Below are 14,973 nucleotides of genomic sequence, written 5' to 3' on the forward strand. Positions count from 1 at the left end.
ACCAGATTCCATCATCAGTTTCTTCTTCTGGGGAAATGACCTACAGAGCTCTGCACTTGGGCAAACTGCTTACATCAAAATATAGAAGCAGAATACTGTATCTTACTTAGACACTGCTGGAAGTGTTTTTACATCATAATATTCCCCATTTAAATGTATTGACAACATTTTCTGGACTTTTCCCTTCTGATAGTCTCATACTGCATGTTGCAAAACTGTCTGTTGAAATTACTGACATTTCTATTTTAAAAGTAACTGGTGGTTTACAAAGTCTAGGCAAATACACAACTCATAATGAACATACCTGTAAACTGGTATGCTGCATATCTACAAGATTTGGAAGCTAAAAGGACCCACCGAGTATGTCCCAGTATTCCCTGCCATTTTATGTTTTGGTTATAAGTCCTCACCTCTTCCAAAAAGTATCAGTGCAAGAATTTGAATTGGCATATGAATAACATTTTAATTATCCATAGATGGCATATTAAGGCATCATTTAAACAGTACCAATCCCATGACAAATCATTCAAACTAAGTACACAGGAATCCTGGCCTCAGTTGTACCTTCTGGAACAAGCTATATACCACTACATGAGGCTTAATCCAAACCCTTCGAAGCTAACGAGGTATCTTTCTACTGACTTCAGCAGGTTTGTGATCTGACCTGGAAGCTATAATCCCGGTCACCCCTTTTGAAGATATGGACTGATGTGAACAACCTAACAGGGCAAGATTAAGACTTAACCTGAGAACCCTAAAAGTAAGCAGCAGAAGCCCATGAGAAACTATCTGCAGCCATGATCTTTGCAGGATATTTATCAAGGAGACAGAAAAGACCTCTCCCATTTGTGTTTTGTATACCATGACAGCTGGGATGTTGGGGCACACTTGGAATGGGATGAGTTGGGATATGATAGGGTTGTGATTCCAAGGCCTAAATTGCCCATAGGAAGAAAAACCACGTTGTACATTTCTGCTACCTGCTCACCTTCACAAAAAGTACAATATGGTCTACTGCAGCATACAAATGTCTGAGAAGGAGCTGCAGCAGGATTCTGTCCCTCCTGACCCATTCTAAATGGGAACAGTCCCTCACTTTGCTATGTCAGGTTCTGAGACAACTCCAAGGCCATGTAAATTCCTGCTTGAAAACTTTCCCTAGTTCTCCCTGCCCTTAAGAAAAGTTGATGAAGTCCAACTCTCTTGTCATCCTTAAGGTGACTTCCAAGGTCTCCTTTTCTGAGATGAGAAAAGCTTTTCCATTCTTGCTGTCCACAGGGTAAGGGAGGTGCAGTAGCAGCTTCCTAGAAAACAGGACACATGGTATTTTTATATTAAGAAAGTAATAAAAAAGGAAATGCAAGTGACTTGGTTAATCCAGAAGCCAGAGTTTGGTAGTCTACTTAAAGTTATGGTGATACTTTCAGGAAATTGTGGGGTTTCTTGAACAACTCATGCTCAACTCAGAAGAATGTGGAATACTTCCGACACTGGTTCTCTCTCCACATGCGCTTGGTTTTGTGCTGTGACAAATAGTTCCAGGGTTCCATACACATGCACGAATGCTGTTAGCTGTGTTCTGTGACAAATACTTCCAGGGCACCTATATACATTGAAGCCTGCCCCAATATGCTGGAAATCCAGTCTTGATTAATTATTGTATTCAAGTCTGCTGGAGCACAGAAATTGACATGCTCCAGCAGGGGTGCATGTGCACCCCCTGAGTGCCGGTGCACCCCCTGCCAGGTCATGCTCCCTGTTTAGCCGGCGGGCAGGGGGGCAGGCGGGAGCACCAGTGCCCCCCCTGCAAGCACCGGTCGGGGAGCAGGACAGCCAGGAAAAGTGGCTGTGGGACTTCCAGAAGCAGCGTGGCCGCTTTCCTGGTGAGTGAGATCGCCACCCCCCAGCTAGCAGGATCAGTCACCAGGGGACACCCCCCACGTCAGCAGGATTGGCCACCAGGGTAGCCCCCCTGCCCAACTGGTGACAGGGGGGACACATGTCCCCCAGGACTCAAGAGGCATCGGACACCCATGTGCTCTGGCAGCCTTCTGTGTCACATGTATCAGCATTACCACGGGTCTCTGTGCTGAAAATGGTGGTGGTGTACTTTGAAATAAAAAATTTTTGATATACTTTAGTTCAAAGCGTCCTGCCACCATTTTTTCAGCATGGGGGCATGCAGTGATGCTGATACATGTGATGCATGGGTGCTTTTAATCAGCATGGCTTGCTAATTAAAGTGCCCAGAGCCGTGTTCTACAGCACGTGTAAAAGTGCCCCCGGTAATGGATTGTGGGGCCCCCTCCACAGCTCTTGCTGCTGCAGAGTTGTGCATTTTAAAATCAGAGTAACAAGACACACTTATGGTGTCACAATGGTGAAAATCTGAAATATGGTCTCAACATGTGTCTTCAGAGAATGTAGCACAGGAAGAGGTAACTTATCTTCTCCAGTAAAGGAGAAGGAATGGGAGCAGTCTGATTAAAGGCTTGGCCAGTCCATTGACAATAAAGGAGGATGTGTCTAGCCAAGGAGTACTCCACTTACTGTAAAGTCCCTGGATGCCACAGAGCAGCACAGCCTCCAAGCTGCTTTCAACTAAACTGGGTAACAAGCAGGAGGAACTTACCCTCCTGCTAGCCAACACCAACCCAGACATAGTGGGGCTCACTGAAACGTGGTGAGACCCAATGCACGACTGGGCAGTAAATATCAAGGGCTATAGGCTGTAAAGGAGAGACAGGACAGGGAGGAAAGGTGGTGCTGTGGTGCTCTACATTAGGGAGGAATACACATCCTCATCAAGTAGCACAGAGTCAGAGGAAGTGCTCTGGGTTAGAATACAAGGCAATCGAGGGGCAAGAGACTTAATGGCGGGGGTCTACTACAGACCACTCAACCAAGGGGAAGAGCTAGACTGGGAATTCTTAAGTCAGCTCACGAAGATAGTTAGGTCAAAGGACGTGGTCATCATGGGTGACCTGAACTTTCCAGACATCTGCTGGGAAGAAGAGTCAGCCAGGTCTGACCGCTCATGTAGGTTCCTAGCCAAAATGCAGGACCTCCACCTAACCCAGGAGGTGCACAGCCCCACCAGGGGAGATGCTGGTGCTGGCCACGACCTGGTGAGGGGACTGCGGGTGCTCAACCACCTGGGCGACAGCGATCATCGCCTGCTGGAATTCACCATCCAGCGCAAGGTGGCAGAGGCCTTCAGCAAGGCAGTGGCCCTAGATTTCAGCAGGGCGGACTTCAGTGAGCTAAGGAGAATAGTCAGGGAAGCACTGAGGTCCCGGAGGGGAGGGGAGCCAGGTGTACAAGAAGAGCAGTCACTCCTTAAGGAGACAATCCTCCAAGCCCAAAGGGAAGTAATCCCAACACGGATCAAAGGGAGCAGGAGGGCACAAAAGCCCCCATTGCTCACCAGAAACATCTGGGAATGTCTCCTAGCTAAAAGGAAGGCACACACCCAATGAAAGGGAGGGGCCATCACCAGGAAGGACTATACTGCGGTTGCTTGGGGCTGCAGGGGGGCAGTAAGGAAGGCCAAGGTGGAGATGGAACTGGGACTAGCTACCTGGATCAAGGACAACAAGAAGTCCTTTTTTAAATACATAGGGGGCAAAAAGAAGGTACCAGGTAACATGGGGCCCCTGGAAGACAAGCTAGGAAATTTGGTCATCACACCAGATGACAAAGCTAACCTATTTAATGACTTCTTTGCCTCCATTTTCCTGAGCAGGGACTGGATCAGCCCCCCCACTGATCCCCCTCAGGCCCCAGGGGAGGCGCACCTAGGCCAAGGGTCAGGGAGGATCTAGTCAGGCAACTTCTGGAGGGACTGGATGTATTTAAATCAGCTGGTCTGGACAATCTCCACCCCAGAGTGCTGAGGGAATTAGCTGAGATCATTGTGGGACCCCTGGCATGGCTTTACTCATGGTGCTCTGGTGTGGTGCCAGAGGACTGGAAGAGGGCAATGTGGTTCCCATCTTCAAAAAAGGAAGGAAGGAGGACCTAGGGAACTATAGACCTGTTAGTCTTACCTCAATCCTTGGTAAGCTTTTTGAGGGAATTATTCTGGCACATGTCCATGAGGGGCCAGCAGGGGAGATTATGCTTAGGGGCAACCAACACGGGTTCATTAGAGGCAGGTCCTGTCAGACCAACCTGGTGGTCTTCTATGACCAGGTCACCAAATCCTTAGATGCAGGGGTAGCAGCGGACATAGTCTTTCATAGTCTTTCTGGACTTACGGAAGGCTTTCAACACTGCCTCTCACCCTGTTCTCATTAAAAAAATGGGAACTGTCGTGTTGACACCTACACAGTCAAATGGGTCACCAGCTGGCTGGAGGGCCACACCCAGAGTGCGGTGGTGGATGGGTCATTTTCAAGCTGGGGGGATGTGGGCAGTGGGGTCCCCCAGGGCTCGGTCCTTGGGCCCGCGCTGTTCAACATCTTCATCAGTGACTTGGACATGCAAATTTCTGATCATACTAAGATGTGGGGGGATGTGGGCACGCTAGAAGGGAGCAATAGGCTACAATCGGTCCTAGACAGGGTACAGGGGTGGGCAGATGAGAACAGGATGGGATTCAACACTGACAAGTGCAAAGTGATGCACCTGGGGAGGAACAACCAGTACCATACCTACAGGTTGGGAAACTCCTTTCTTGTCAGTGCAGAGGCAGAAAAGGACCTTGGAGTCATTACTGATGCCAAGATGAATATGGGCTGGCAGTGTGGGGATACGGTCAGGAAGGCCAACCGTACCTTGTCATGCATCCACAGATGCATCTCAGGCAGGTCCAAGGAGGTGATCCTCCCCCTCTATGTGGCACTGGTCAGGCTGCAGCTAGAGTACTGCATCCAGTTCTGGGCGCCGCACTTCAGGAGGGATGTGGACAACATGGAGAGGGTGCAGAGGAGGGCCACCCACATGATGGGGGGCAGCAGGGCAGGCCCTATGAGGAGAGGCTAAGGGACCTGAACCTGTTCAGCCTCCACAAGAGAAAGCTATGGGGGGATCTAGTGGCCTGTTACAAACTAGTGAGAGGGGATCAGCAGGCACTGGGGGCCCCTGTTCCCCCGAGCACTACCAGGAGTGACTAGAAATAATGGTCACAACCTGGCAGAGGGTAAATTCAGATTAGACATCAGGAGGTGCTACTTCACGGTCAGGGCAGCTAGGATCTGGAACCAACTTCCAAGGGAAATGGTGCTGGCTCCTACCCTGGGGGCCTTTAAGACACGGCTAGACAATCACCTTGCTGGGGTCCTTTGACCCCAATACTGTTTCCTGCCATGGCAGGAGGTCAGATTCGATGATCTGCTCAGGTCCCTTCTGAACCTACTAACTATGAAACTAAGATCTGAGGCATGTTGGTTGTGTATCACACCCATACCCAGGTTGTAGTAGCTAGAGCTGGGATGGCTAGAAACCCCCAGTGCCTGGCCGCTGGATTGAGGCATTATGAGTTGACATATTTCAGAATGGCCTAAAGCAGCTAGAAACTTAACTAACTCAGAACCAGGCCCCCAGTCAGAGAAGACTACCATTTCCTTTGTGTGTCCCACTTCTCACCTGTGCCCAGCAGTTACTGAGGATTTTCTGAGACTATAGGATATACTGAAAAGATATGCATCTACTTGCACCAAAGCAGCACTAGCCCACTCTCCCATGCAGACTTCAGATGTACTAAGGATCTTTGACTTGCTGGATTCAGGAGTTGAGGCAGGTAGAAGTTAGATGTGTGGCAAATCCTGACTCAAAGATACAGCATTGCAAAAGGAGCAGGAGGTTATTACCCTAACTAGGCAAAATCAGACAACTGATACTGCAAAGTGTCATTTCTGCCAAGTCATGAGTTATTGACTGAATAAGTATTCCTTCTGCTTTGTTATTTTCAGAGTTCAGAGTCAACAGAACTCATTAATTTAGTGGAGTTATGCTGGGGATGAAGCTGGTCCTAGAGTTTTCTATGGGAAGCAATTCCCTTAGCCTTAATCCAGAATATGCCCCTTAAATCCACTAGCAGAAGAACCTTTCTGTTCTCAATGCAGAAAGACCAATACTATGAAACTGAGTTAAGTGAAGAATGACTGCTGGGAATCCCAAACACAAGCATTAGCTAGGGAGTCCCATTCAGTGCAGTCCCAGACAGTGGGAGCCTAAGGAATTCACAGGGTTCACGGGCCAGATCTTGACTTTCTCCTGGGGAAGGTCTAATCAAGTTCCCCACTGTGGAAGAATTCAGAGGAAAATGCCATAAGAGAAATATCACAAAGATTCTAGGACCTGTACAGATATCACCAAGGAGAAGGGCAATCTGGCTCATGGCCTCTAAAATTGTGCATCTATGTCTTCTGTTTGCAGCTGCATACATGTACAATGGGCATCTGTGTGTCACACATGCAAGTATGCATTTAGAACTGTAGGAACAATTTTAGATGACTGAAATGATGGCTCAGTTGGTTAGCTGTTTCATCTAGCAAAAGTCTGTGTTTCAAGGCTACTGTTGCCAGAGAAGTCACAGATGTTACTTTCAGAGACTCCAAGCCCTACAATTAGCTTAAAAGATTGTTAGTGGCTGGTTTCAGTCTTGGTATTTCTCAGGTGAAATTAAGTAAACCTATCTGCACCATTACTTTTGCATCCTACCATGTACAGGCAGTCCTCAGACTTACAAAACAATTGGTTCCTGCAAACCATGTCTTATGCTGAAACATCATAACTCAGAACCAATTTTCCCATAGGAACAAAGTTATATATGGGGGATTGGTTCCAGTTGTATCCAGCTGGTAAGTCCGTTGTGGTGGGTGGGGAGGGAAGGGACGTGGGGGCACAGATCAATGCCCCCGCAGTGAGGGAGGGACTGGGGCTGGGACAAGCACTGCCCAGGGACGGGGTAGGGCAGCTCGTGCTGCTGCGTGCCACCATTCCAGGAGCTGCTTGTGTGGCAGCTTGTCCAGTGGCTCTAGCCACTGTTCCTGCCACCTGTCTGGGATGGCATGAGGCAGGGGGGTGTACCCCAGGATCTGTGTGGGGTAGGGGCTGCACAGGGCTGCTCTCTGGGCAGAAGGCACTGGGAGCGGGCACTTTGGTACCCCTGCTGCTCACCCAGCTGGTATGGGGCCAGTGTAAGACTGTGCCACTGTGCTGCCTCTGCATAAGCAGCACACAGTGGCAGGAGCCGGATGGGTCTCCCTGCACCTCCTGGACAAGCAGCAGCTTTGCCCCAGCTGGACAAGCGATGGCAGGGCATGGGTGAGGGGGGCGTGTGCCACCCGAAAACTCGCTACAACCCCCCATAGCCTCCGCTCTGCTGTCCATATCACCCCAATCCAGAGGCACACACCCCCTCCATGCCCTGCTGCCGCTTGCCCAGCCAGGGTGAAGCTGCTGTTCATCTGGGAGGCGCTGGGAAGCTGGGTCAGCTCCTGCCACTGCATGCCACTTGTCCAGAGGCAGCAAAAGGGCTCGATCTCATGCTGGCCCCATGCTGGCTGGGTGAGTGGTGGCGGGGCATAGCCCTCGCTCCCAGCACCTTCTGCCCAGAGCAGCCCTGGCCCCGCCTGCCTTGCAAAGATCCTGGGGCACATGGCCCTGCCCCATGCCCTCCTGGACTGGTGGTGGGAACAGCGACGAGAGCCACTGGATGAACTACCACACAGACAGCTCTTGGACTAGCGACATACAGCAGCACAAGCTGCCCCACCCCCTCCGTGCGCAGTGCTTGCCTCAGCCCTGGTCACCAATCCCTCCATCACTGTGGGGACATTGATCTGTCCCACCCACACCCCCTTCCATGCCCCCAAAACAGATTTACCAGCTGGATGCAACTGTGCTGCCTATCATAAAGGCGAAACCCATGTGGGAACCTTGAAACAGGGTGTCAATTTACAAATGTCATAAATGCCATTTGTCGTAACTCAAAAAGTCGAAGTTAAGGACTGCCTGTATTCCGTAAGCTGAAAACTTGGGTATACTCCATTTGAGAGAAAAAACAGTACCAGCTTCTAACCACACTGCTTCACTTACTTTTTGGGGGTTCGAAGGTCAAGGATCTTCTCCTGAATGTCTAAAGTAATATCGGAGGACTTTGTATCTGGGAGTTTGATTCTAATCTGAAATGACAGGTACAAGCAAGGCTGTGATTAGTTTTGCACTATTACAGTCCATAAGAAATAAGCAGCCTCCTTATGATCTATTTGATTCCAGAGTGACAAAGCAAGGCATTTGTAAGAGTAGAAAGAGGAAAAAATGCAAACAGTTGCTTTCAGCACATTTCTAGTGTTTACAGATACCCCTACCATCTGCAAAAACCCTGAGTTCAGAATGTACATAATGAGTATTTTGCATTCACTCTGGTGAGGCCCAGCATCATCCCAAATCAACTGGAGAAAGAACCCAAAGAAGTTTTGTCCCAACTAATTGCTGTAGAAGGGGAGTGTCCCTAATCATAAAGTAAAGGGACACAATCTGATACATGGGGTTGGACATTTAGTCCAACCCCCAAACCTGCTGCTCAAGGAAGGATCTAAACTTTACCTCAATAACAAGAGTCATACTGACGTGAGTATAACTTCCTGTGGGGGCTGCTCTTACATATGTTAGGTGTAAACTTAGCCCATAGGTCAGTATGGATTGTCTAATGTTTGAATACAACAAGTTCTGAAGCAGCTGCATGCCTATGTGGCAGCACAGCACAGACAGTAGCAATGGCAGATTCACAGAAAGCTGCTGAGGAGATCTGCAGTCTCAAAGAAAATAACATAGCTTTGTAGTTATACACTGTGTTTGACTGAGACAGCAAGAAAGAGAGAAGGAGGCCAGAAGGAAAGGAAGAAGGGAAGGAATAGGAGAAGGGCATTCTGCTCACCAGCATATCCTCGCAGCAGGCTGTAGATGGGTCCTTCCTGCTCATCCCCAGGAAAATGTCCTCTGTTCCCACCTGCTGTTTGAATAAAATCTCATACCTGACAGAGATAAAACTAGTTATTGACCCCACGTGACGCTCCACATCAAGGGAAAGCAGGCAACAAAGAGTAATGTATGTTTTCACTGGGAATGTCAGTCATCCCAGGTCAGCTGGAGCTCTTTGTTTCCCACTTTCTGGCATTCTACACTGATCAAGGGGACACCTCCATTGAAAATTTAGTCAGAACACCAGTGTCTCTCATAGTTGACTGAAGCACACAAGACGAGTATTGGGTCACCCTCTACTCCTCAGGAGATGCTATGGTGCTATCCTCAGGATAGTGCTATGTCCATAGCACTATCAGGCTTTGCAAAGATAAGGGATAAGACAATGAAAATTGAACCATATGAATGTGATACTTATCTTTTATACAACAAAAACAGCCCCTCTGGGGAAAACATTTGAAAAGAATGCTGTCAAGTAATCGTTCTACTAACTGTACTGTGTTCTTCTCCATCAGTCATAATATTCTCTTGGAACCTGAGAATAACATAGCTCTGTCTGCTACTTTTAATTATTTTCCATTTGGCAATTGAATTTTTTTCTCCAAATCAATCTGTCTAGTTCAGCATGCATATAATCTGGAATTATGAGTTCTCATTTGGTTGATCACTAATGAACAAGGAAATACAACTGAAGATTGTACTTAGGCTATATATTACTTCTAGAAAATTGAACAAAATAAATTCAAACAAAACAAAAGAAAATTCTCTCTGAATGACTGGTGGACGGAGCATACAGAAAGAGGCTCTTTTCAGGTCTGTAATGGACAGGCATGTACCACAATCCTAGTCTCTCAGTCAGTATAATATCTGTCTAATAACAGCTCTAGATCTACCTTTAAAGCCACCTATTTTCTTTTTGGGGCATGAAATACTACAAAAATTTATACGCTTATCTGTGCAACACAGTTCATGATTGCCCAGGGCTGAACAAAAGCTGGCCCTCCCAAAGCAGAGACTGAATAGCTTAAGATTTTGGTCCTTTTTAGCTTTGGACAAACATATCTTATGCCAACAGGTCAAATAAAGAGGGATAAAAAAACCTCACAGGTCACATCCAGATGAGCCTCCGCATGCCTCTTGCCGCATCTCAAAGCATTTTGAGATGCGGCAAAAGGCATGCTGGGAACAAAAAAACATTCCCCGCACTGCATATTTGCAGCATGGGCTCAAAATTTGATACCTGGATATCCGTGTATCAAAATAAAACACAGGGGTTAAAAGCGGGTAACCCAGGAGCCAGTCCTCCCAAGAGACACTCTGATTTCTGTCCAGAGCATCTCTATGTGCTTCTGCTGCCCCCGACACATGAGGCATGCACCCTTAGCCTGCTGGGGCAAGCAGAAGAGCAGGGCAAGGACCCTGCGTGACTGAGACCCTGGGCGCTGTCCTGGGTAAGTTAGGGACATGGTGGTTTGCGGCTGTAGGTGATGTGAGGAGTGGTGGAGGGATGTTGGGGGTTGTGAGGAGTGGCAGTGGGGTGGGGATATGTGGTCTGTGGGTGGGCTTGTGGAGGGGCTTGAGCAAGGGCTGCCACACACCTACAACCCACCCACCTCCTGCAGCAGCAGCAGCCAGCGTGGCTGTGGTCCAGCTACAGGGACAGCTGGCAGCAATGTGGTGCGGTGTGACCTGGGCTTTGTACATGCTGAACGGACCTTCCTGGCCAGAGCCGCCTTCCTGGTCAAGTACAGGGCCCACTTGGCCAGGGCCAGAAGGAAGTTGACCAGGTCAGGCCTTGGTAGGGCCATGGATGGGGTGACCAAAAACAAAAAGGTGGGGGGTGAAATTCAATCAGAACACCAGGAGGAGGTTCTGCAGGTAGAGGTAGGGGGGCTGCAGCTTGGCACACTTGAGGGTCATGTGCGCCAGGGTCTCCTTCTGCCCGCAGAAGGGACAGGAGGCTAGGCTGTCCATGAAGCTCGTCACACACACGCCCACGGCGACGGCTCCACGGAGAAGCCGCCAGCTGAGATCCCCAGTGACTTGTGGGATGAGGGTGGAGTACAGACTCAGCCACTGGGGTGCCCCAGCCATACCCTTGCCAAGCAGGCCCCACCACTTGGTGTCTGGGTAGGATGCAAGGGCAGACTGATCATGCAGCACACAAATGTGTAGAGGTGGTGGCGATGGACGGTGGAAAAGAGGACCAGTTTGGTGTCCTCCAGCCAGCTCAGATGGTGGAGCAGGGAGCACTGCAAAGCCAGGCGAGGTGCTGGCCCCACAACAAACTCTGGTGGGTTGGAGGACATAGGGGGATGGGGATCGCCACAGGACCTATTCAACAAGGGCAAGGGCATTGGGAGGTAGTGCAGATTTCACCTCCTGGGCCAGATGGCAGGTTGCACATGTCATGGGTAGACCCATGCACTGGGACAGCCAGCACGGTCCACCCACTCCTGTCTATCATAGTCCATGAGGTCTCCAACACGGGTGACACCACCCCAGAAGCTCCTGGGAGCAAGCAGCCATGAGCTGCTTGCCAGGGCAGGTTTTTATACTCCAACTCCCCCTGGCTGCAGATCTGGGGGGAGCTGGGCAGGGTTATTTTGCCTCAAGTGGCACATCTTGCCCCACAACAAAATGCATGTCCAGCCATGCGCGCTGAGGCAAAAATCCCTGGCTCAAATTTGTGCCACTTCTATTTGAGCTGCTGCAAATGCACATGCCTGCATGTGTGGGTGCACCCACAGGTGGTAGTTTAAATAAAAAAGTATTCACTAGTGCACATAAATGCATAATGGAAGGTGATACAGAAAACTTTCAAAGATGTCCTACAGTCTAAGTTTAAAGGGGATTCATCCCAGTTTCTAGATCAGGCAACTGAATGGCAAAATAGATACTGACAAGTGGAAACTCTGGGTGACATCTTCAATCTGATGTATGTTACACAGGACAGCTAACTTCAATTAAGCTAGTCTATATTAGCTGAGTCTGGTTTTTATATAATTTGACCATGTGGAGCTAAAGGATTTTCCTAACTTTTTCAGGGCTCTTTACAACCAAATGTGCTTGATGGTATCTATTTGAAATTGTTTTACTTGAAAGAAGGAAAGGAGAAGTCTGTTAATATTTTTAGGATGCCCTTTTATAATCTCTGATTAAATACAATCCATGAGAAGGGTAACACTATTAGTCACATATTCTCCCAACAGTAGGTGTTTTCCTGTAAAGAACTCAATTCTTTGGGTTATCAATAGAAATACCCAAAATACAGTATAGAGTCATCAAGGAAATGGATCTCTTACTAATATGGGGAGCGGTAGCACCTGAACCCAGTTTGTTCCTGAAGGAACTTAGTTTGTCTGAATGCTAGTCAGTTAGGAGGCTGGTCTTCTTAAACCCTGTCTATAACAAGAATCTGACTCTACATTTTTGTTATGGGATTAGAGGGCCACCACAAGGGAGATAAACATCACACATAATTTGTTACTGTTTTGGAGGCAAGGCCAGTCAGCATACATCCATTCTGTTCTTCAGTGACACAAGCTTTTCAGCTGGGTGTACTTTACTCTAACCATGCTATGTGTTACATACAACATGCTTGGATTAGTGCTACTCAAAATCCTTGTACACCATCTCAGCTCTGTTACACTTACTCTGGTTGCTCCCTTGGGTCCCACGTATCATCAAACTCTAAACCTTCTGGTATCTCCTCTGTATTCCAGATATCTTTAGTATTTGTGAGAGTCATTTGAGAGGTGTCTGAGAGAGAGGTGAAAAAGAGAATGATACCATCCTATGTTAGAACAGAACTGATTTTTTTAGGATGGATGTGTTTAACCAGAATGTCTCTTTGACACAAAGTCTAAGTATTTCAGTCTCCTCAAAATTTATCCAGAGGTAAATTTGGGAGGTTTGGAAAAAGAGGTAGATCTTTATTCCCATAAACCTAAATATCCTGTGTCCACCCATATGTGGAATGAGAAAGACAGACCTATCCATGCCCTTATGACTTCCAGAATGGCTCCTTACCTGTCCTTGCAAAAGAGCCATACTTGAAGACTACACGACAGCTGCAATTCCTGGCCATTTGAGCTGTCTGATTGTTTGATAGTACTGACTGTAAGAAAGATTTCATACCAATTCTGCAAAGACTTTATGACTTCCTTTTTTATTTCCTAGGTAGCTTTCAAGGTGCTGACATCTGTTTATAAGATGCTAATGGGTTTTGGGGCTGGCAGTCTGAGAACGCACCTCTCTATGTGCTATCAATGCAGTTGTCATCTGAAGATGCACTTTTGCTATATTTTTAATATATATGTCTGAAGACAGGAGGCAGCTTTTGCAATAAGGACTTGAATGTGGAATCTACTTTGTTCCTTATCTGTCAAAGCTTGAGTCTGTTCATCTTCAGGGCACAGATTACTGCTTATCTCTTCTCAAGTGTTTGCTTAAATAGATTTGTTGGCTTTTGCAGATGGGGGTGATGGGGAAGGAAGTTTAGGGTGGTGTCTAGGATTTCTTGGTGGGGTAATATCTTTTAACTGTGATGAGGTGTACACACTGAGTTCAATTCAGTTTACTATGTGAAAATCCTTTCATATAATGCCTTAAAAAACAAGCTCCTACCTGCTCTCTGTGAGCATTAAACATTCCATTTTTCAGGGACGTATTCGGTAGCCGCGTTGGTCTGAGACAAAAAGAAATGCAAAACTCTAGAACTCTTGGTTCAGAGATGATAAACCAACTAAAAAATTGAAGAAAAAAAAAGATCTTTTTTCTGCAAGCTTTCAGGCACACGTGCCCCTCTTAGTTGGTCTAATAAAAGGTATCATCATCTCTGAAGCAAGAGTTCTAGAGTTTTGCACTTCTTTTTGTCTCAAATCAACACGGCTACCAAATACATCCCTAAAACATGGAAGATGCAAAATTTTAGCTGATTTTGAATTTAAACTTCATTACTGAACAACAAGAAAGATTTCTATACCTCTCTGCCTTTCTGCCATCTGACACCAGCAGGGAAGGAATCCTGCCTTATCTGCACATCAAAGAGCAACTCACAAAGACACTGTCGTGGACCTAGAGGAACTGACTTCCACCTTCAGCTTCCTCTGTGCAAAAATGAAGTTTATTTTCTATCTATGAGAACTTTTTAGTATCTTTAATTTTCCCTGAGCCTGAGGAAGGGTGCATGTGCCCAAAGGCTTGAAGAAAAAAAATAAATATTTTTTTTGCAATTTCTTAGTTGGTTTAATGAAAGGTATCATCTCTGAACCAAGAGTTCTAGAGTTTTGCATTTCTTAAATATTTCATGGTACTTTTTAGGAATAGAGGGTTTGCCCAACTTTTCCTCTCACCGTACAACCAGACAGTGTGCTGCATTCTCTGACTGTCACCTGTCACTTTAAAGGTAGCTGCATTTCAATGCCACTGTATATAGTATGCTTCCACACTTCAGGATAAAAGTGCTATATAACATAGATTTAAAATACTGTTGCTTTCAGCCCAAAGAAAAGTAACCACTCTCTCAGCTCAGGCAAGCTCTGTCAGTGGCAGCTGCTACAACAACCATTTTAATTTGTTAATGTTACAGTAAATAAAAGTCTTTGCTGTCAGCCTTCCTCTACAGCTTACCAGTGGCCTCTGCTTTCTTTGCTGGTCCAATATTCCCAGGACTCATGATATTAACAGAAGAAGAATATGACTGCAAGAAACAAACAAACAAAAAGCAAAAAACCAACCAAATACAGATGCTCAGATGAGTTTCTAGATAGATCATTTCAATAGTCCTAAAAATAATAGCACTTTGGGTTTATGGACCACTTTTCACCAAAGAATATCTACATTATCTGCCCACATCAGAATACTTTACCAACTTCAATTAAACTTTTACAACTCCTCTGTCCCTATTTTAGAGATGGAGAAAATGAGGCACAGGGAAGTTACATCATTTGTCCCAGGTTGCACGAGTTGGTAGCAGAACTCAAAGGCCCACCTTGGGTTTTGGTATTCTAACCATTATAGATACACATCTTCACTTGC

The 14,973-nt window shown here is 46.9% G+C and overlaps 1 protein-coding gene across 1 annotated transcript in view; it reads right to left on the bottom strand.

Moving 5' to 3' along the window:
• Positions 1-437: 437 nt before the first annotated feature.
• The window catches only part of DNAAF6 (dynein axonemal assembly factor 6), a 30,620-nt gene continuing 16,084 nt past the window's right edge, over positions 438-14,973 (bottom strand). Inside the window, exons 2-6 of the mRNA XM_090061087.1 lie at positions 14,566-14,635; positions 12,588-12,693; positions 8,888-8,984; positions 8,047-8,132; positions 438-1,304 (exon numbers count right to left, since the gene is read on the bottom strand). Coding sequence (XP_089917213.1) covers positions 1,175-1,304; positions 8,047-8,132; positions 8,888-8,984; positions 12,588-12,693; positions 14,566-14,635 — 489 coding nt within the window. The 3' untranslated portion in view covers positions 438-1,174. The remainder of the gene's footprint in view (positions 1,305-8,046; positions 8,133-8,887; positions 8,985-12,587; positions 12,694-14,565; positions 14,636-14,973) is intronic.

Source organism: Crocodylus siamensis, chromosome 8 (assembly GCF_052110815.1).
Source record: "Crocodylus siamensis isolate JL-2025a chromosome 8, ASM5211081v1, whole genome shotgun sequence".
In the NCBI taxonomy this organism is placed as follows: Eukaryota; Metazoa; Chordata; order Crocodylia; family Crocodylidae; genus Crocodylus; species Crocodylus siamensis.